The 23,691-nt window shown below is 40.3% G+C and overlaps 2 protein-coding genes across 6 annotated transcripts; one reads left to right on the plus strand and one right to left on the minus strand.

Annotated features, from left to right (window-relative positions):
* Positions 1–303: 303 nt before the first annotated feature.
* kcnc1b (potassium voltage-gated channel, Shaw-related subfamily, member 1b) lies at positions 304–15,883 on the plus strand. 4 transcript variants are annotated; one of them, XM_067500007.1, is made up of 5 exons: positions 316–2,075; positions 5,704–6,619; positions 7,269–7,442; positions 11,135–11,171; positions 15,777–15,883. In XM_067500007.1, the coding sequence occupies exons 1-5, from the start codon at positions 1,512–1,514 to the stop codon at positions 15,823–15,825; spliced, it is 1,740 nt and encodes a 579-aa protein (XP_067356108.1). In that variant the 5' UTR covers positions 316–1,511; the 3' UTR covers positions 15,826–15,883. The 4 variants fall into 4 exon arrangements, with proteins under 4 accessions (XP_067356109.1, XP_067356108.1, XP_067356107.1 ...); XM_067500006.1 differs by lacking the exon at positions 15,777–15,883 and having other exon boundaries at positions 318–2,075; positions 11,135–13,538; XM_067500005.1 differs by lacking the exons at positions 11,135–11,171; positions 15,777–15,883 and adding an exon at positions 8,508–10,436 and having other exon boundaries at positions 321–2,075.
* On the minus strand, positions 13,573–23,607 carry sergef (secretion regulating guanine nucleotide exchange factor). 2 transcript variants are annotated; one of them, XM_067500027.1, is made up of 11 exons: positions 23,501–23,607; positions 23,048–23,186; positions 21,290–21,442; positions 19,951–20,045; positions 19,743–19,803; positions 19,551–19,664; positions 19,351–19,413; positions 18,648–18,806; positions 18,413–18,570; positions 17,137–17,173; positions 13,573–14,725 (listed from the first exon to the last, which is right to left on the minus strand). In XM_067500027.1, the coding sequence occupies exons 1-11, from the start codon at positions 23,540–23,542 to the stop codon at positions 14,532–14,534; spliced, it is 1,215 nt and encodes a 404-aa protein (XP_067356128.1). In that variant the 5' UTR covers positions 23,543–23,607; the 3' UTR covers positions 13,573–14,531. The 2 variants fall into 2 exon arrangements, with proteins under 2 accessions (XP_067356128.1, XP_067356129.1); XM_067500028.1 differs by lacking the exon at positions 19,351–19,413.
* Positions 23,608–23,691: the final 84 nt, after the last annotated feature.

A 23,691-nucleotide genomic window follows, 5' to 3' on the forward strand; every position in this document is an offset into this window, starting at 1 on the left:
GCTCCCCATCTGTAGGGGTTAGCAATGGAGCCCTACTTTCTGCCTCTGCAAGTTAAAACATCTATTTTGGTCACATAAAATGTAGGACGACCTCTGGAGCATTCCCTTGTTTTGTTTGAAAGCAAAGAAAATTGAAAAAAAAATGGAAATAAAGCACACTGGTTCTTTACATCTTTGACAGATTTTTCATATCTGCAATGTGTTAATATGTTTGGGAGAACTCACGACAATTAACAAACTTTAAATGTTATTTGCAGTTGGGGGTTTGACGTAAACGTCCTTGCAAAGAGCAACAGCGCTCCCTAGTGCATGATCCCTAATTATCATGCAAATCTCATTAAAGGTGCGTAAACATAAATAATCCGAATTATTTCCACTTTCAATGAAATACAGAGACATACACGTTAAGTCTGAAGATCTACTTCCATAAACCGTGAAGCCCTGAGAAACTACTGCCTATATAATCAGGGTCTATGGCGTTTGACGCGGATTTGCGCGTTCATGGCTCCTGGGTCACACCTTTTCCAACCAGTTGTGCGTGAACATGATGAGTCTCCCCCCGGCAGCCTCTGACCGACGGTAAACCTGAGAGGGAGAAGAAACATTTTGCAGCGACGACAATTTGAGCAACCTTAGTTGGAGAACTTAACGAATGCAGGATCCTCCACTGGGCATGCTCCATGTAATCTGACAGAGGAGCTGGGCATACGGTGTGAATAGCACCAGTTTGAGCGCTTTGGGGAGGAGATCTGTAATCGCGGAGCACAGAGAACATTTTCCTCCTCTGTAGTTGTGGATGTGCTCTTCCCAACAATGCATGGGTGAGCGAAAGTCTCCGAGCTGGAGAGCATCTGCGGACTGAGACAAAGACCTGCTCTACGGTGTCGTTACACGCAGAGAGCGAGAGAGCTGAGCGTCGGTGTAAAGGAGGTGAGTCTGTAGGCAGCAGCGGAGGAGGGACTGAAGCAGAGCCGAGTCTCCATCAGGAGCTGCCGGACAGGCGCTGTCCTCTCAGCACCACCGCAGTCACCTTGCTGTGAAAGTCATAAACCTGCACAGGACTGATCTGACCAATTGACGCAACCTGTGGAGTCCAAACGAGCTGGACTTATTCTGTTGACGGGAGGAAGAATGGCCAGCGTTTGGACTTTTATCTCGACATCTTGGATTTACCGACGATGTGACGTCCATTCCTAATGTGATGTCATTGACTGCGATCGTTTTGTATTTCGATTCTGTGAGCGTGGCAGCTCCGAGCGTTTATGGTCCTCCAGTTGCATTGTATGTGCATGTAGAACACCCAGGGCTTAGAGGGGATGTAGCCTGATGCGTGTCAAGCAGCCTTGATTTTTTTTCCTAGTTGGTGAGAAACGACAGGTTGCTTTGCGCGCTGCTTTCCTTATGTAATTGTTTTCCCTTCAATCTGATCGCTGCCGTGCATGGCTGCACGGTGAGACTAGACTTACCTTTGCGATGAAGGGAACTTATTGGAGAAATGCCTAGGGGACGCAATGGGCCTGAGCGACGACAAGGATCGCATTGTGATAAACGTGGGAGGGATCAGACATCAGACATACCGCAGCACCCTGCGCACTCTACCTGGCACTCGCTTGTCCTGGCTGGCCGAGCCTGATGCACCCAACCACTTTGACTATGATGCCAAGATCGAGGAATTTTTCTTCGACCGCCACCCTGGCGTTTTTGCACATATCCTTAATTATTACAGGACAGGTAAACTGCACTGCCCGGCCGATGTCTGCGGGCCCCTGTATGAGGAGGAACTGGCATTCTGGGGCATTGATGAGACAGACGTGGAGCCGTGCTGCTGGATGACCTATCGCCAGCACCGGGAGGCAGAGGAGGCCCTTGATAGTTTCAGCGGGGGAGGCCTGTTAGACCTGGGGAGCGATGATCCGGAGCCAGAGCCGGAGCATACTGAGGATGATGTGGATGAAATGACAAGGAGGCTGGCGCAGGGAGACTCACCTGACGCCAGGAGTGGGACCCTGTGGAGCCGGTGGCAGAAACGTGTGTGGGCTCTGTTTGAGGACCCTTATTCCTCTAAATATGCAAGGGTGAGTTGATTGATAAAGATATTTGCGTGTGCTAAAACATCACACACTTAGTTGATGGGACACAAAACTTGATTTCTACAGGTGCATTCTGAGGTAAAACTCTTCACTGGTTGGAAACAGTAAAAGCTACTAAACTGGTCTGTCTCTGTAGTGTGAAACAGAACCTTACGGATATGGGGTCTTTGCAGAGGCTTTAGATGACCTTGACTTTGCTCTCATGATCTCCACAGCAGTGAAGCAGGGGAAAAAAAGACCCCACGCAAATCCATTCAATTCAATTCAGTCTTTATTTATATACTGTAGCGCTTTAAAATCAACCACTAGTTGACCAATGTGCTTTATAACAGATAAACAAGATATAAGCTAGCAATAACAAAAACACAAATGCATAAAAACAATGATAAAAAAGATAAAAGCAAAACGATTAAAATAATTAAAAGTATACATTTAAAAAAAAATCATTAGTGACAACCTTCTCTTGCTCTCATAAGAAAATGACACTGGTTTCCACAATCACAGGTCTTTGGATTGATATTTCCAGGACGCAGGGATCCCTGGGCAGGCTGGCTCCTTGGTTAAATAGGTCAGCTACACATTAGCAAGCCAGATCTTTGGCACCACCAGAATTTAAGTGGCAGACCTCCAGACAAAAATGGGTTGCTGTTAGAGGCCACATTTTTTGGTCTTCGTTTTGGGCACTCTTCCATCTGGGCGCAATGCCTCTCATTGGTGACAATGGAGTGACTTTACACGGTTCGGTTTTTTGTTTTTTTTACCAGTGCCCCCTACAAAGACCACTGTGCTGCATGCTGCTCTAACAGCTGTAGTAGCATACTTTGTGTAATGATTTATCAGGCTCTGTCCAGCAAGAGTAAACTGCATTAACACTGTTACAGCAAGGATTAGTGAAAGCAGTTTAACCAACACACCGACACAGATATACTTCTTTCAAAGTTTACCATCTGCAGACGGGGAAATTTCCCAAAGCAGGAAACTCCTCAGATGTGTCCTACATTTAAGACAAAAGCAGAGTGAGGAGTGACAAAGCTCCATTAAGACTGGCAAGAAGATTAATTAGAAGTGAGCCTCAGAGTTAATTACAGACTCTGTTCACAGTGGATACATCAGTGCACCATTGTCACTGCATATCACTGTGGGCTTGCCAGCAACAGTGAGAATTAGCCAATAAGGAACAAACAGTCTTTGCCAGCCATCCTCCCTCCAGGCCACACTGTTCCTAACTGTCACAAAGACACACAATTTAGGAGGCAGTCTGATAAGATGCAGCGTTTGTTTAATAGTTGGAAGGATGGTGTGCTCACAGGGCTGTGTGAGCATGTGTGTCAGGAAGCATCAGTGGTCGGCATGAAAGTAGCATTCAGCGAATTTGGTTTTATAATGCTGGAGGGTGCCCGCAGTTATGAGTTTCTTTTCTTTTTTCTCTTTGACTAATTGATGTGGAACAGCTGGACAAAACAATAGGAGCTACTAAGGGTTATTCTGATACAATTTGGCCAATAAAAGAAACTAGTAGAAATGCACAGCACAATATCGAAAAGTCCAACATACCAAAACAAACTAACTCTAACCAGTAATGAATGTCTAATAAAGCTTTTTTGTTTAATGATTGGCTCAGAAATGTAATTTTTAAAAACGTTACTAGTTAAATGTCAAAGCTCCGGTAAAGCTTAAAACCCTAACACGTATATTTAGACGACATCTGTGTGGTTAAACACATTAGTGGCCAATGACAAAAAAAAACTCTGGACCTCTTTCAGTACCAGTGTAGTTAAACTCAAATGCATTGATGAGCAGGCAATGTGTAAACCTGGCACATACAAACTAACAAGGAATCTGTGTTTTAGTTCTTGGACCCCTGGTCGTTTGGGGACCACAGAGTATTTGGTGTTTTTCCCAGGTAGTAATCCAGCCTTTGGTGTCGACTCCATTCATTGTTATTCTTTGACTTCATAGTTTGCAGTGTGGTTGTATTAGACTGTTTCATAGTCTAGGGTGCACTTGTTATTTTACACAGCACATACTGTAGAGGGGGTGGACAAAACATTATTATGCAATCTGATAAAACAACACCACATACTAATGCTTGAACAACGGACACATCTCGTTTCCGAATAAACTGAAAGGGAAAACATTTCTGTCTGCATTAAAATGTCAAGAAAGCATTGTAGTTGTTTAACTGAATGTGATAGCAACTTAAAATCCCGACAAACCTTTTGCATTTATTGGTAGAGAATTTCCCACCTTTGCTCACAGAAACTGAGATTCACATGGCGAACATTTATCGCCATGTGATTTATGAGCAAAGCCCCGATGACAGAAGTCAGTGTGCCGCAGCCACCGCTAACACATAGTTTCCCACTGGACTATCACACACAAAAATGAAGGGGAAGCAGACATTCATAAACCGTAATGATTTCCTAAACACAGTGTGATGAAATGCCAGTGATGAGATGTTATGACGAAGGCCTGTTTTCCGTCCTGTGCTACATGCCCGCCCTCACTGACACACTGTGAATGGACAGGACTGACTAGCACTACGTTTCCTCTGCTCAGTGGAACATATATATGAGGATTCCTCATGTCCAGACACGCCCTATTCCAACCTAACTCCTCCCTAGTGGCATTTATTACTCCTCCCAGCTAATGAACAATGTTGTGCATAAGTCTGAAAAAACCACAGAGCCTTTTCTTGTTTATACTAATGTCTTATCGATCCATCTTTTGTCATTAATTGAATGATTAAGTAGATATCCACTCTTACTGCCTGCCTGTCCAACAGCTCTCAGTAGTGACTCCAGATTGAAGATATGGCTGTTTTATCTTTAATCCAGTAATGTACATGAGCGCAACACATAGCGTAAACCAGTACAGTGTGATCAGAGGAGGATAACACGAGCAAAGGTTGACAGCTGTCAATACCCAGGAGAGAATACTGTTACAGCCATGTAACATGCAGAAATATTAAAGGCTAAATGTGTTGAAATGTGATCGTCCGATCAATACTATATGAGGACTAAAGTGCTTTTTTGCTATTAAGGGAAATACAGTTTATTCCAAAAAGTCTGTCCTCAGCTTAGCTCACTTCTCAGCTCCCTACAGTTCCAAAGAGCTGATCACCTGGACAGTATGGCCTTGTGTAGGAAAGACCCAGCGTAGTGAGGATGCTGAAGGGAAGAGCCCCAGCTAAATTTAAGCATGAGGGTTGACACTAATGTCCTGGTTGCTGCTGCTGTTGCTGCCGCTGCTGCGTGCGCTGGCTCTTTGTATTTCTGCATGTAGCATATACCCTTGAAAATGCTATGACCTTGAGACACAATAGAGGGACAGGAAGCAAGAACGGAAAGCTCATATTGATAGTCCCTTTTACAATGGCACATGTGAATTAAGACACAGGGGGACTTAAGATTGGTGCGACGGAGGGTGGGAGTGCGGTAATGCCACTGTCACTGACAAGATTCCATTGTCTCAGATAATAGATTGAATTGCATTGGGTCTTGCTAAGAATGGCCCCTGGGCTGTGAAGCTTGATTACATGGCATCTATCACTGTGCTCACTCTCCTCTCTGTCCTTCTCTTCTCCCCCACCCTCTATATGTTTCCTGCTAAGTGGGTGGCTCTGGCCTCGCTGTTCTTTATTCTGGTGTCCATCACCACCTTCTGTCTGGAGACCCACGAGGCCTTCAACCCCATCATCAACCGCACGGAAACGGAGGTGGTGGGCAACATCACAGTGGAGCACACCTACCAGGAGCCTGAGACTGCGGCCTACCTCACCTACATTGAAGGCGTTTGTGTGGTGTGGTTCACTTTTGAATTTTTAATGCGAATAACTTTCTGCCCTAATAAATTTGACTTCATTCGGAACGCCCTGAACATCATCGATTTTGTGGCCATCCTGCCTTTCTACCTGGAGGTCGGCCTCAGCGGGCTCTCCTCCAAGGCAGCTAAGGATGTTCTGGGTTTCCTGAGAGTGGTCCGTTTTGTGCGGATCCTGCGTATCTTCAAGTTGACACGTCACTTTGTAGGGCTGAGGGTGCTGGGCCACACGTTGAGGGCCAGCACCAATGAGTTCCTGCTCCTCATTATATTCCTCGCCCTCGGTGTCCTCATCTTTGCTACTATGATCTACTACGCCGAACGGATTGGAGCTAACCCCAACGACCCTCGAGCCAGCGATCACACGCACTTCAAGAATATCCCGATCGGATTCTGGTGGGCTGTGGTGACCATGACGACCCTGGGCTACGGAGACATGTACCCTCAAACAACCTCTGGTATGCTGGTTGGAGCCTTGTGCGCCCTTGCAGGTGTGCTGACCATCGCCATGCCTGTTCCTGTGATTGTCAACAACTTTGGAATGTATTACTCGCTGGCCATGGCAAAACAGAAACTACCAAAGAAAAAAAATAGGCATATCCCTCGGGCACCCCAGCCAGGGTCTCCTAACTTCTGTAAGACAAGCATCAGTTCCCAACACCCGAGCCCTATCGCCCATGACGATGTTTTCGAGATAAAGTTTCAAGGTAGGAAACAAGCTTAATATCTATTCTGATATACTGTTGTCTCATCATTTCTGTCTTTGTGAAGCAGCCACATCACCAGTCAACTTTTTCATTGTTTGTCTGTTCCCACACTTCAATCAGCTGATGATTCAGGCATAAGATAAAAAAAAAAAGAGTTTCCCACCAAACATAATCAGTAAAATATGTGATGAAAAGCATATCTGACTCTGGAAAGAGGAATAGAAATTGAGGCAGACCGTGAGTAATCTTGCTATTGATTTTGAACTTCTTAATGCAGTGACTCATTCATCCTCTCTCCTAAGAGAGTTTTCAGTCATATATTTCTAATTTATTTGTAATTGGAACATGTAACAAGACTCTGGGGAGAACTCTTCCCTCCTGAACTCTTGGTCTTATAGGTGCAAAGACGTTTTGACCACTGATACAGTTTTAGCTCATAAATATATAGAATGACAGGCACATTGCAAATATTCACAACTATACATATAGTATTATTGTATGAGTTACTCCCTGTCCATTCAGGTCATAAAGCTAGAAAATAGAGGATATATTAAAAAAAAAACATAGTACTCCTGAAATGGCTGGCATATGAAACCATTGTTGTGTGTGTTTACTTTCCTCTTTTTAAAAATATTTGTGTTCCTATAAGATTCGAAGCTAAATGGTGAGGCAGCTAATGCAGCTCTGGCCAACGAAGATTGCCCTCATATAGACCAGGCCATATCTCCAGAGGAAATCTTCAGCCCCAGCGAGAGAGAGCGGCCCTGCTTCCTGGTTACCACTGCTGAACGCCCCAACCACATAGGGGGCAGAGTGAGGAGGGGTACGTACAGTAATAGCCAATCACAGGCCCCTGTAAGACACTGACACCCTATAGAGCGTAGACAGGACAAGCTCGTTTTTCTCTCTTTGCTGAGTGTTACGCCTCAGTTTTACACATGCAAACACACACACGCAAACACACACGCAAACAATTGAAAAACCTCATATTACAACCTTTACACACTCACAGCAGCTGCTTCTCCTCAATCATCCCATTGAGAATTGTATATATTCACAACAACATCTTTTAAGGCCAAGCACAATCACCACAAATGTCAAAAATAATTGTCCACATCTACATATTATATTTTTTGATACCATGCATAATGCAATACCCCTATTTATTTACTAGTAAAAAAAAAAAAAAGCTATTTTCGAGATTTATATGATCTAGAATGTGTTGTCTTACATGCCTAAGAAAGTTTTTCTGTGCTATGTGTGTACTATGTATGTATATGTGTTTAAATTATAATTACCATGCGGGATCCTGACTTATGAGTACATTGCTCTTGACCATAATGGTGCATGAACTGTCTTGCTGATGGGTGCTATCAGTATGGTGAAGGAGAACAACACAAATGGAGGAAGGCTAAATATTATTAGTATTGTGACAAGCCAAATTCTAGGTTTACAGATTTTTACACTTAAATGAGCAGTTTGAATCCTCGTTTACTTCATTCAATATTAATGTTTAAAACATTCCTAAGAAAGTCATGCTAGTGTCCAGCTGTGTGTGCAGCCAGCACATCAGCACCAAAGGCCATACGGTAGGAAATTCTACCTGTAGCTGAGAAAACATTCCCTACCTGAGGTGCCTACCTTTTCGAATCTTTTACAGTGTTATACTCCGAACCATTCCAGTACCACCCGGTGCATGCTGTTGTACTCCTGATGCACTCAATGCATGGAGAATAATAATGTGTCTCAAGTCTGTGTTGACCTGTTTCTTTGGAGACAAAAACAAGAAAGCAACAGGTGTAGTATTATCAGTGAGGAACACCAAAACATTTTGTCATGGATTCAGTGCTGCAGTGTACTCAGAACGTTCTCTGTTTTTCAACTGAAGGTTATGAAAAGCCTTGGAGCCTTAACAGCATGTCTGGCATGAGCGGGGATGCCTCTGGAGTGTCCTCAGTGTCCGCCCTGCCCTGCAGCCCACCCTGTCTAATGCAGCACTCACATTCTCCCATCCCATCCATTATGTAGCATGGTTGAGTAGCAGACACAATGCCATTGGATGGCCAGTCCACACTCTTTCCTGTCAGATTTTGCTTTTACACTTGCCTTCGCTCCTGCTTTTATTCATTTTAATTTTTGTTTTTATTTTTCTGGAAAACTGTATCTTACCTGTGCTACTACCCAAGCTTCCCAAGTGTTATCCTTGGGTGTGTCATCATATCCTAGACTAGAAAACATTGGCACATGCCACTCTGCATGGGTCACTTAAGTTGCATACAAAGCACTGTTTTTCTTCTAGCACAGGCTAACCCCACTCTTTCCCTGTGTTTACATCATTGCCTGTTGCTCTGTTGCTTTTGATCTCGCATATTCTTCTGTCAATAACTTTTATCTCATCTGCTTTTTACAATTTTGTGAAAGAATTTTTCATAAGATGTAACCCCTGCTAATAATATGCTGGACATTAACAATACATTGCTTCTAAACCATTGCCAGCTGTTAAGGTATCTCCTCTTAAGTGCTTTGTACGTTGCAAAGTAGAGACGTTACCATTCTGAAAGTGCAATCCAGACAAGACTTAATGTTTTCTGAGTGGCCATTGAAAATATTTGAACATGGCGTTCATAATGTCCAATGCAATATGGAGATGATGACAATTCCTATGATACTAGTGATGAATACATCTAATGTCAAAAGAACTAAAACTGTTTGTTCATTTGCATGAACTGCATGAGAAATTATGTTCAACAAGAAGCTAAATGTATCGCAGTACCTGTAAGAAACGTTTGATTTCAAAAGCTTCTGAAGCTTTGTAATTTTTTATGCATTTTGAGACAGCTTTACAAGAGACTCAGTCATAGCAGAGATTTTTATGTAGCTGCCATTCTTTGCCTTTCCCCAAATTCATATATTTATTTTCTTGCATTTATTTGACAGGGTCCTCCAACTAAAATAGTGTGATTTAACTTGAACGATCTGTTATAAAGCCAACCAATGCTGTTATGAGCATAAATAGTTTTTATACAACTATATTTACAGGTAGTTATTAGTTTTTAAACCGTATCAGTAGTCTGCAGCAACTTCTAATACTGCTGATGATGATGCCTAAATTAAGGCGAGACTCATGAATTATAAAACAATGGTGCCTTTATACTTGGTGAGGCAAAGTATAAGTGAGTTATAAATTGACGTGATATTACATAAGTGCTCCCAGTGTAGCATCAATTCACCTTATAACATGCTCATAACAGTGTAACAAAAGCTTTATTTTATAAGGTGCGTTTTGTACCTTTTGCACCACCCTTGTGTAATAACAATAAAAATGCCCTCTTGGATATTATTCTTACACCATCCAACTTATACTAGAATTTAGCCTTTGGTAGGATACATGACTCCAAGCAAAGAAAAAAAAAAAGAAAAAAAAGAAAGAAAATTCTGACTTAAAAGTCTCCAACACAAGAACATTTTTGTATTATAAAGCACAAAATATTTAAGGGGACCAGGAAACTTTAGAGAGCCAAAATATATTGAGTTATGCTCAACCATCGTGATAACTCCTGCAGTACGTCTGTCTATTAATTTAAAACATCAATACTTTTACTGTTACATGTATTGATACTGTCCCAATAATTATGCACAATCATTCAGGGCACTTTAACAAATTCTATGTTGACCAATCAGAAATGTTAATTTCTAGAACATCTAAGTATAGCAATTCATCAAATTTTGTTTTTATTCTGAATGAGCAGTTTTACATTTTGAGTCATGTCTCTTGTGGTAATTAATGGACGTTATATATTAAATAAAAAAAAAACAACCTTGTGAAGATTTGATATGAAGAGATGCAGGTGAATTGTTTGCTCATGCAATTCAAGTGGGAAAAATAATGAAGCAGTATGGGATGTGGTTCTACTTGGGGAAAGGTAAATGCATGTGTTTTACATTTATGCAACAGAAAAGTATTCAAATAAAATATGTAAATATAAGTCCTTGCATGAAATAAATTTTATACACAATCAGCGTTTAGACTCCGTTTTTATTCAACAGCACATGCATACATACATCTTGCCTTTCTGACTAGCTTATGGCTAGTACTTTCAACCGCTGATTGACCCTCTGTCTACATGTTTACGGGTCAAAAAGAGCATAAAAAACAAGGGCGACTGTGAGAGCATGACGCTAAGTATACAAACGCATGACAATGACTGAACTACAGTACATCAACTCGTAAAACGCAGCATGATCGGGCATGTTTTTATTAACCGACTCAGATTCCAGCCTTTGTACACAGACAGTACATTGTTGTCTGATGCCTTGGCTAAGCATGGGACATACATGGTAAACTTGACATTTACCATGAGACACTAACGGAGCACATTTTCTTTACTCTCCAAGCTATTGTCATTTCTCACCTCGCCCTGCACCTGTGAGGTGTCCATCATGGCCATCATTTCCACCATTATACATTATTTGTGTAATAATTTATTTTTATTATTGTTTTTTATATGTTTATAGAGACCCAGCGACAACACCGGAGCAGACAACCAACAGAGTCAGTTTGTGTTATGAACCATGGTGTACCAACCACTATGTGTATGACCCATAATGGCCCATCACCCACCTGATAGTGCTGTAACATTGTTGTGTGTATTAGTATTTTTAAATGGGTGTGACAGTGAGAACTTGTACATCACAAACTCAGCATAGATGTAGCACAGAGGAAGTTTTGTTGTCAAGCCTTATGTAGCTCAGTATCTGTGACTGGTTACTGTGTTGTAATCTGTGTGCCTATTTTTGGTGTGTGCCAGTGCTGTAAATACGCTTTTTTGTGTGCTCAAGTTGTGTGTACCAATGTTTTTGAGTGATCATCAAATATCTGTGTGCTTCTTCTGGTAAAAGAAAAAAAAATGTTGCTCCGATTTAATAGACCCCCCCCCAACATCCCTCAGCAAAAACCTGACATGCCTGCCAGGCTAAACAACTGAAAACTAAACGTTAACTTTGCACTGTCATGATCACATCTATGTAGACTTTTACACTCTTTTGCACTAGTGGACTTTTAACATTCCCTTGATAAGTTTCCAGATCATCAAAGACCTAACATACACAAAAAATGAAAACAAAAAAGTCAAAAAAAGTCTAAAATCTACCGATGAAGCATTAAAATGGCAACCTGTGCTGTTAGGAGTTGGTAAACATTCAGTTGGTAAATCTTTTTAATGTTATTCAGAAATTAATAATATTCAGCATTAGCTGAATGACAGACTTAAATATAAAAATAAAATACATGATCTCATATCACAGCATTCATAATTACTCTGTAGTACATTTTAATTGACAATCATGTAGAATTGGATTATTATTCTTTTTTCTGCATGTGCAAAAGGTATATTATTTTTATTACTAACTTTTTACACATCATACCAGACAAGTGCCTCTGTTATGCAAATCCTTTTTACTGTTCAGGAGTAATTTAACCAACATGATGCACTAACTACATTTTATTTCAGATTAGCCATCATTCACCAGCAATTTTAAATACCCACCAGTTCAGTTCACTTCAGAAAGCACACAGATACAACAAGGATCCCTGTGCAGACCAGCCTCTAAAGGCAAATGTGAGAATGCCTACAACCCCAATTAAAAAAGTTGGGACGATGTGTAAAACGTAAATAAAAACAGAATGCAATTATTTACAAATCACATCAACCCATTTTTTATTTACAATAGAACAAAAACAACATATCAAATGTTGAAACTGAGACATTTTACCATTTTATGGAAAATATTAGGGCAATACTGACCATTGTGTAGCATCCCCTCTTCTTTTAAGAACTGTCTGTAAATGTCCGGGAAGTTAGGAGACCATTTGCTGAAGCCATATGTGAACAGGATCCTGAAATGCTGCCGTGCTCTCTGGGCCAAAACTCATTTAAAATGGTTGGAGGCAAAATGGCAAACTGTTCTGTGGTCAGATGAACCCAAATTTGCAAGATTTCAGCAAGACAATGTTTAACTGCATACTGCATCCATCACAACAGTTTGAGTCTGGGTGCTGAACTGGCCTGCCTACAGTCCAGACCTTTCACCAATAGAAAACAAATTTGGCATATTAGAAAACAAAAAATCTGACAACAAAGGCCCAGGACTGTTAACCAACTAGAATCCTGCATCTGACAAGAAGGGGACAACATTCCTCTCCTAAACTCCAGCAACTGGTCTCGTCACTTGCCAGAGGTTTACAGACAGTTAAAAGAAGAGGGGATGCTACACAATGGTCAACATTGCCCTGTTCCAAATTTTTTGAGATCTGTTGCTGTAAACAAATTCAAAATGAGCTAATATTTTAAAATGTCTCAGTTCCAACATCTGATATGCTATGTTCTATTGTGAGTAAAATTTGTTTTGATGAGATTTGCAAATCATTGCATAGTTTTTATTTGCGTTTTATACATCGTCCCAACTTTTTTGGAATTGGGGTTGTACTTAAAAAAAACATCCAGAACAGATGTTGGATGGAACAACAGATTCAGTGTTTGTGTGGAAAAGTTAGTGAAAAAGGGACCAACTTTTTTACCAAACAACTGCAAACACACTGCCAAAAACTTGCTGAGATCTGTGTGCAGTCAGGTACAGTGTAGGGCACAAATGGGGACACAGTGTGCTGATCACTGTCCCACACAGGAAAAAAAAAACAAACAAACAAAAAAAAACCACAACAACAGTTATCATTGATAATATTAATAACACTATCAAGAGGCAACTAATGTGTGCCGTTTAGTGAGACTTCAGAGTTTGTGTTTTGAACACATGCATTTTGTGGTTAGTGATCTAAATAAGGTGTTCAGTGATCATTATGATTGGTTTGTTCTTTAGAGACTTTTTTGTGTCTTTTTTGACCAATACAGTTCAGGCTTGTACAATAAATAGTAATAAATAAAAAACACAGAAAATATGTTTTTTCAATGAGTGTTGATTTATTTACTTTTCAAACTAATCCAGGTAAAAGCACAATAATGTAGCTTTCATTAATGCAGAACTTCAGTGATACAGATGTTTTCCACATTTAATTTGTATAAACCATAATCATAAAATAAAATCTTTTAAATAAATAATAAACAATATGCAGTCACATGATACCTGAGCCATTCTGAATACTGCCATTGTTCTTGACCAAGGCACTGGCTTGTAGCAGCTGTTTCTCAGGTACTGCACGGTGGATGCCCACAACTTATAAATATGGGTCAAATGCAGTGGAGTTTTTCCCAAGAAGGATTAATGAAGCATGGAAATGGTGTAAGTAGGAGAAACATAATACTAAACAATATTACAAAGACAGAAAAGAATATTAATGAGAGATTGACAGCTAGCAAAGAAAAATACAGTCGTATATGAGTCCGCAGTAAATCGTGAGAGGACAGATTTTCAGTATGGTGCGCAGATTGACTGCCTCCTGACACTCAGGATTACTGCAATAAAACCACTGACATGGAAAGATGGAGGTATAGCACTAGTCTAGTCCATCCTTCACATGATCCATAACTATTATATTAAAGAAGATAAACATGGCAGGAGGACCACGGGCCATAAGCATGGCCATGTCCTGCAAAGCCATTGTCCCCACTCATGTCCATCAAGGTGACAGGCTGGTCAGAAAAAGTATGGCCTCTGCCCACATGAAGCATAACTCAAGCAGTGTCCAACAACCACGCAACAGTATTTATGAAATCTGCAGTTTGAGGCCGGCCTGTTCAAAGAACCCCGATTGCATTTTAGACAGTGAAAGCTGCTGTGTATTCACACACTTTTAATAAACTGGGGAATCTGCAAAGCAACAATCAGCCACTAACTTTACAAAGTCATTCTTCTTTTCTAGTCTCAAGCTGTCTGAATAAATGTTATGGTTCTGATGTTACTGAAATGTAGATGGTGCAGAGTTTAATCTTGAACCAGTTGTTGCTGCGCACACTGCCACAGAGTGTCCAGCTCCACAGCCAACAAGAAGAGGTCTGAGACCAGATATGACCTGAGGCTGAAACATGTTGGTCTGTGAGCCGTCTCCACACATTCCATGTTCGTTCCAGCCCCAGGAGAGGAGAAGCCCCCCTGAAAAGGAGAGGGGTCATGGGTCAGTGGAGCTGACAGTTAAGAGATAGAGGTGCAGCACATTAGCACGCAAACTAAAATTAGCAGGCTGGGAAAAACATAGCTGAGTCAAAAAAAACAAAACACACAAAAAAGCATATGATCTCTCTCTCACACATACGCACGTACACTCTGTTCCACTGATTCTCAACAAGCACTAAAGCCTCCCTGATCTTCACAGCTGGGGAGCTTGTTAGTGGGTGTGGTCAGGTCTGCATCACTGAGGAGACACGTGCCATGGCAACACAGTTACCTAATAGGCTCCATTGTCATGGCAACAGAAGCGAGCTTGCTTTCTCAAGGGTAACACATCTTCAAGCTTCTCCCATCCTGCAGTTGTGTGTCTTTCATGCCATCTTTTCACATATTTCATCAATGTTTTTGTCTTTTTGTGTTTTTAGCTCATCTCTAATATTCAGGGGCCTTAAAGATTAGGTTTTGCCAACAGAATCTTATGGATTCAGCATTTAACAGACTAGGAAATCAGGCCAGCAGCTTATGTCTGTGTGACATTTTGCCAAGTGTGGCTGATGCATTATGAACACAGTCCATCTTTAAGATATTGCATGTATTTATAAATGGATTGTATCTTTAATTAACATTACTCAGTAAACATTGTGGTTTTTATTTATCACTGAACTTGATCTGCTGCAATTCAATAGGGAAAAAACATTATTTTGGTGCCTAATTTATGGAATCACTGACTGGTGTACAGCACATCAGTGTTTCCATGGCAACAAAGTGCATGCACAAAATTCTGTAACAAAGGGATACAACTCAAGACACTCAAACCAAAAGCCATTTCCTTGCAATCAAATCCTGTCATGTGGTTTTACATTCTTCAGTTTAAAAAGTCACACTTAATTAACAGCACCACAGAGACGCAATCTGCAGCAGCCACATTTTTTTTTTTTTTTTTTGCATGAAATCATACTATAGAAAGATCAAAGATGTTTCTCCTTACATATTTTTTAAGTTAAAAATGTCCACATTAACAAACATCTTTCCTCAGATTGGATGAACTGTGCCCACAGCGTCTTTGGCCTCTCTCCCACCTCTGACCACCGATGATGAATTTCATACATGAAGAGCACTTCCTCAGGTGCAAATGGGCAAGAGCTGAGCAGGCAACAGATATAAGCAGCATGCAATGCTCTTCGTTCCTTTCCGCCTGACCTACTTCAGCACTAGAAATAGCAGCACTCAGGTCTCTGCTTCCAATCGTGTTTTGCTATTTCATTGCTCCTGCCACCGTGGTCAAGACAGGAGAAGGAAAAGAGGATCGAGATGCAGGAGGTTCATTAGAGCTCTCCCTTCACTCGTTCTGCTTTCTCATCACACCACTGAACTTCTGAACACAGAGCAGTGCTTTGTGGGAACTGTCCAGTTAACTGTATAGGTAGTTAGACCATTAACACTGGATGGCCAACTTCTTGTAGAAATACCACAAATGTTCAGCATGGAACCCTGCATGTGTTTCAGTGTTTATCTGTGGTGTTCATATTCAGGCTGCTGTGAAAACTGGGTCAGTGTTCAAAATTTAATGCAAAAGATTTCCTTTAAAAAAATGTTTCATATTGCTTGTTGGTGGCTACAGGACAGCAGGAAAGAAAAGAAGCACTTTTAATTGCTCCATAAATTTGATGTGGGATCACTAACACTCAGGTGTTTGTTTAGTACTCTTTCAGGGATGTGTGTGACTACAGTGCCTATATGTACGTTCTACTCTTACGTGGATAAAGGGAGATTGATCTCCAAACATTCAACTGGAAAAACATGCCTGTAAATGTGTGTGTGGTTAATTCAGCTCCTTTGCAGGCCTGTTCGGGTAATTGCTTCTGTCAATGATACCCATCTATCCATGGTATAATTACTTCCTGATGCAAAGGCCACAGAGCAATGAGCTGACCTCAGAAATCCTCTGCAGCATTACCAGAAGGATTAATATTTCACACTGATGTTTAACTGCAATGTATTAGACAGTTCTCTTACTAATTTGTGGGTGGACATGGGAGAATGACTTCAAAGTAGTCTATCCATACCTATGTGTATTCCCTAATCTTTTATTTAGGCAAAGCCAGAGTCAGGACAATTCAGAAATTGTTTACTTCCTCTTAACCACTAACAATATCTAAAATTAATCAATTCTATTTCTGCCTAATTTATCTAAAACCTCTATTTGTCAACGTAAAATTCCAATGCACTGTATTAGGTTATCTGATGTTTATGCTTAATGCTAACTTCCATCAACATTACACATTTTGGAATTAGTGAATACATCTTTTTTATTTGCATATAAAGAAAATGAGAATAGAAGCATGACATGAGCTAAATAAGAAAATGTATTGATTTCTTTCTGGGAATACACTCACCGACAATGGCAAGGTTGTGTTCAGATCCACATGCAATCTGTAGAGAATAAGATTTTTAGTGTTCATGCATGTTCAGAGCACATAGACAATTTAAGAGTGTAATTAGAACTATTATGGCAACACAGGTCCTGAGGTACGCTATAACCACGCCTGATCTAAAATGAAATAAAATATCAAATTTCAAGATGATGTCATCTAGCTTTTATTAAAAAATGAACACAATATAATATCACTCACTCCACAACGCATCATCAGAATGCAGAGGAAAAAACTGTGGCATACAGTAAATAGTAGCTCATTCACAAAAGTTAAACCAAACTAATGGCCTGTCCAGAGGAGTTAATGCACGTTTCAGGATGGCTGCACAGCTCTGCCTTTGCCGATCAAGGGCTTTTACAGTTTAATGGCTTTTTATCTATAGTTTACTAATAATAAAAGCCATTCAATAGGAGGTATATCCCTTTTTTTAACAGTTAGACTGTATTGATTATGTAATACTTTTTGCTAACCAATGAATTCAAATGCACACACTGATTCCTGGACCACTAACAGTTTATAATTTATTACTCTACTTATATTTATATCCTTATAATATTGACAGTTTACTATAAATTGTCTCTATATGTACAGTGTCAGAGGAACTAGAATGGGCTTTAAGATTCATAGTCCACTCAGCTAATCTATATTACCTTTTGCTTTACACATATACAAGGTGATTTCACTTTAACATACATTACTGCTGCTGCACTGGTTGCAAGGTGAAAGAATGATCCAGTACTTGCCCTTGGCCATCCCTGTCATCTATGCTATTGGCAACAATCCCCTATCATATAGCTGCCATTTAGACTATAGGTTAACTGCAGCAATCCCATGATGCTTACGCCATTATGAGAAAAGACACCTCCACCTTTACTAAATGTGAGTGGTTCTCTCACTAGTGGAAGATAATGGTTGGGTGAGTGTGTGCGCATTACATGGTAGATATAGTGGAACAACCATTAAGAACCTACTCTTAGTGGGCCTGACTTTCATTCATACCACACTAAACAAGCTTCAGCTACTTGTTTTACTTGCAGATGTCTGCTGCCCCCTGCTGGACCAGTATTGATACTTTCAAAGGCACGCGCTATAAATAGAGTCCATATACTCAATCGTCAATACTAATGATAAATCTAATAAACACTTCATTGTTATTGATTTTTGTTTCCTAGACAATGCTATATGCAGCAGCATCAAACAATGATAAGATGTTTATACATACATTAAGAGGTATTACCTGTGTTGCTCCTTTTAGTACTTTAACCTCTTCAGGGAGGGAAACCTCTCGATTTCTGCTTTCAGGCTCTGACTGGTGCGCTGGCTTTTGTCTGGATGCTCTGTGTTGGCCCAACTGCCCATAATCACCTCTGCCCCAAGTGAACACTCTCCCACTCTCTGAAATGAATGATTCCCAACTGTCCCTTTACCTCTGTTAAGACTAGTCATCATCACAGAAATAATTTTTGTTTTACCTGTTTGTGCAACAATATGTGTCCAGCCGCTCCACACATTCATAACTTTTTCTCCATTCAATGAAGAGCGCTTCAGAATAGTGGGAGAGGACAGAAATGGGTCGGTGGTGGTCAGCTGACCATGCTTGTTGCTTCCCCATACAAGCAAATCACCATCTCCTGCACACAAGACAGTTGAAATATTACTCTTCATCCAGCAATGGTACAGAAGCAGGAGAAAGACAGTACTAACTAAATGGCACTCGTCAACTCAGAAGGTTGCCCTGTAAATATTTATGGAAGACGATTTAATACATCTTGTACAATCTGAAAGTGATTATGTCCTGCTCTTTACTGTGTACAATACACCAACCCTATATGTTTTAAAGGCTTTAATAAACACCTAATTCTCAACAAGGAACTTCCAGTCTCTTTGATTTTACAAAAACCTCTGGACATTTTAGAAGCCATTTCTTGTTTTTCTTCTGGTACAAATAACTCATTGGAATACCCAAACCCAAAATCAGGAGTAAAATCTATGATTTTTTTCCCCCTTGGGCTGCTATGTTAAGTTTTTTGCTATGTGAACACTTTAAACGTGTTTTATTGGCAATTTTCTAACAAATGAATTTTTTAAATCAGTGGCTCAGTTTTTTTCTTCATTATGTTAAAAAACCAATGTACCATGAAGATAGCATAATGTCCATGATACAGTATGTCATACCTGTAAGGCACACACAATGCGCTGAGCCTGCAGTTACCAGGCGTGCTGTTTTCTGATCTAGACCTGCAATATTGGCACAAATATCTGGTCACATGCATCAGTAATCTGAGGCACTTTACAGTAAATCACATATAGCTAAAAAGAAAAAAAAAAACTTTGTTTTCTGAAACAATTTCTGCTCAGTGCACAGTTTCACTTGCCTGGTACCAGTATTGGCACTTTTGAGCTGAGGTATGATGGGATAGGATGTGGGCTGAGTGCTCTCTTAGCTTGAGTGAAAAGACCAGTGCCCCACTGATAAACACAGCCTGTGTCTGGAGGCAGGAGAGGAAATTATGATTTGTCGATTGAAGTGAATATGTATAGAGGAGAGTTGCATGGACCAAACTTACCAGTAACAGCAAGTGAGTGTCTAAGTCCTGCTGATATACTCACCACTTGCTCCCTCAGACACTGTAAACAAACAGCCCAACAACATGCACTGCAAAAGCAACTCTTCAGACACACTGTGTAGGTTGTAGCACCTTTGATTACTCATGACTAATTAGATAAAAGTCTGGCAGAATTTAAGGTAAATGATATACCTTATTGTTTGCTCACCTCAATAGACAATAAATATGCAGAGTGTGTGACTGTTGGTCCAACACCCAGCTGCCCAAATGCATTAGAGCCACATGCCAACGCTTCACCGCAATCTGTTGGTGTAACAATTAAAAAAAAAAACAAACCCTGTAAATAAAAGAACATAAAACTCAAAAACAAAGATTTTACCACCGGATCCTCTCCCCAAATCCTAAAGATAAATCTTCATGTACAACCGTGCTAGAATCATCAATAAGGCCCCAATCCCTCTTAGACTGCTTTTTACTCATAGGTCTCACCAAGTCTTCAACTACACCCTATCTCTCTCTGTCCCTTTCTGCAGGTGTCCTTGGCTATGGAGCTGTGTGTTTCCAGTGTGCAGCTACAGGTGCAGCCAACCTGCTTGTTGTTGCTTCTTGTTGCTCTTTTTTATTCTCTCTCCTCTTTCCACTCACCCTACCCTTAGCCCAGTTTTGCTGGAGGTTTTTTCTGTTAAAGAGAGTTTTTCCTCTCCACTGTTGCCTATAGGCTTCCTTATTGGGGACTTATTGGGTTTTCTCTACATATCTGTATAGTCTTGACTTTATCATGTAAAGTGGCTTGAGATGACTTTGTTGTGAATTGGCGCTATATAAATAAAGTTTAATTGAATTGAATAGATGGGTAGAAGACAGCAATATGTTGCCATTTTTAACTGGGTAACTCTCTCAAGCAAGGAGTGAGACTTTAAACCACAGCATACTAACAAAAGCTCTCTCTATATAGAATTTAGGTCAACTGTCTTCAATGTAAAGCAAGATTGATAGTTGTCTGTATGTTTTGTACATTGCTTTGCGTCAGTGTCATCCCAGAAAACTTCTCCAGCCGTAATTACTAACTGGACATTAACATAATGGAATTTACAAGTCTGAAAAATCTTAATTAAAGTAACTCCTGTGTGACATGAATGTGCCTCGAGGGTCTCTGAGGACAGCTCCCATTGTTCAGTTACTGCCATCTAATATAATTTGGTTGTAAGCATTCTTATATACTGTACATGGACCATTTATAGGTAATTTATCCTCTGTTCACATTCTTCCATAATAATTTTGCATCACTTACTTATTATTTACATATTATCTGTTTGTTTGGATTGATGGATCAGTCTGTTCTAATGCCTTTCCATTTACGTCCTGTCTAAGTGCTTTTGCCTCCAAATTATTCCCTTAAGGATACATGTCATGCTGCCCATGTATCATTCCTACCAAGGACAACCTGGAAAAATGTTAAATTAACCTCTCTTAAAAATGGCATCTATTACTGAATCTATTGCATGTGTAAAATTGGGTTTCATTTCTCTTTCTCAAATAGTGCTTACCAGTGAGAAGAAGAGTAAAATCCCAACCACAGGCTACATTTGTGACTCTCTTATTCGGGCAGGGACAGAGTTGAAAAGTTAAGATGTCTGCATTGTAGCCAAGCCCCAGCTGGCCTTTGTGATTCTGTCCACACACAAACACCTCTCCACCATCTATTGAACACAAAATACATCACAAACATTAGGAAATCATTTATTAAAGTGCTTAGTAAGCTAAAACAGAAATGATTGAAAACGAAGTTAGAACATTACTTAAGTAAAGATTAAGACAAGTAAGAATCGAAATTAACAGTAACACCTGAAAAGAGTCCATACTATAAGAAGACTTTGCCTTCCAGAAAAAAATATTGCTTTAAAAAGGAGGAAAAAAGTACCCAGTATACAAATTTACTATTTTTTTTTCTAATATGATTTGTAAAATTTCTCTAGGAAATGTATATAAAAATGTTATTTAAAATTATGTAGATGTGTATGCTATCTGTATATGATGTTCTATGATGGTGAAGATTCTCAGTCATCCAGCTTTGGTTATCCACAGATTGAATCATGTCAACTGGACTTCTTTCTTCTTGGTTAGAAACATTTTGCCACTTATCCAAGCAGCTTCCTCAGTCTAAATAAATTGGCTACAGAACCCAGTTATATCTTTCAGAGTAGGCTTTCCTGAATAGGCTTTTTAAAGTGGGAGGTGGGAACAGGGTGGAGTCATCAAGATGTAACGATTACCAAACTAAACCCCCTAAGATGGGGGTCATTAGGTGTGGCCCTATTGATGGATGTGTGAAGTGGTCTTAATCTTTCTGGGGATGGATGAAAGAGCTTCATGAAAAATGGGAGACAGGTTGTGCCTGAGGCCTCCTCCTCTGTTGAGAAGGATTCTCCATGTGAACATAAATGGCTTCACGTACTCCTCTCATACCATCTGTCTTCTCTGTTCAAAATGTGTACATTGACGTCCTCAAATGAGTGTCCTTTGTCCTTCAGGTAGGTACACTGCTGATTCTGGTCCTGAGGTGATTCTTCTCTTGTGCTGGGCCATCCTCTTGTGAGAGGCTGTTTGGTTTCTCCCATGTAGAGCTCTGAACACTCTTCATTGCACTGGACTACATACACTACGTTGCTCTTCTTGTGTTTAGGTGTTTGGTCTATAGTGTTTTCAGCAATGTGTGTTACTGCATATTTTTTATGTTTGGCAATCTAAGCACAGTATGCTAAACAAGATGAGCTCAATGTTGAGGCATGAGAACAAAATAAAAGTAAACTTCTTCTGTGGGAGGATGTTGCATTATGTAGAATGATGTATGTGTATATTTAAAAACAGAAGTTTTTTATATTAATCTGCTACAGGAAGACAGTCAGTAATCTAAGTTTAAGACTTGTATTGAGTTGGATTTTGTGACATCAAAACTAGTTTGAAAGTCAGTCATGGTGTGCACAACAGTGATGTGGAAACCTGAATTCTCTAGTTTACAATGACGGACCATGGACTTTCAAAACCATAAGAGACATTCAGTGTTCAGGGGGTTTTAAAATGATCAGTTTATAAAAATTGCAAAACCCTTTGCCAGTTTCTGCTCAAAGAGCAGCCAAAGCTGCTTGGCGTAGATTTGGGGATTTGATTTAGGAGAGTCACCTTTGACCAGCAGGGGGAGCCAACTGACATCTTAACTACTGGTTCAGGCTTGTTTCATATTAACGTACTAACAGAGATAGACGCTTGTATCTCAAATGGAAACATGCAATATTACAGTAACCTACCGGTGACAACCACGGAGTGACCGCCGCCGCCACTGAGAGTCCGGACTGTCTTGTGTTGTAAAGCAGCGGTGTCAGAGAGCTGGGGCAAGGACTGGTCCTCCACATGTCCAAGTCCTAGCTGTCCGTAGCTGTTGGCTCCCTGTGTTAAACGATATGAATTACTAACTGTATGGGATACCAAAACAGCCAATTAGGTTATTAATATGCGATATATATATACGCTATTAATATTTCGTAAACCTGTAAACATATCTGAACTGCTTTAGTTTTAGCGGTACCTATAACCAAGCTAGCTATAAGTTATGTCGTAGCTAGTTTGATGTCACTCCTACGTTAGCTAAAGTGCAATATTAACGTTGCCAACTAAATTTCAATTCGCTGTCGGCTTTAATTTAAATAAACGAAATGTATGGACACTAACAAACACTTTAACGGACAAGTTAACGAACTTACCCAAGAGTGTAAACAAAACCGCACTCGTGAACCCGTTTCCATAGAGAATCCTTGCTCCAGATGAGTCCAGTGCGATTTGCGACACTGTCGTAAAGCAAGCTACCCATTCACGTTTGCTTTGCGACATACAGGCTTTCACTCTCCTAAAGCATATTTTGAACCAGTTATAAGTTAATCAGTGACTCCGTTTC

This window comes from Channa argus, chromosome 4, assembly GCF_033026475.1.
Source record: "Channa argus isolate prfri chromosome 4, Channa argus male v1.0, whole genome shotgun sequence".
Lineage (NCBI taxonomy): Eukaryota > Metazoa > Chordata > Actinopteri > Anabantiformes > Channidae > Channa > Channa argus.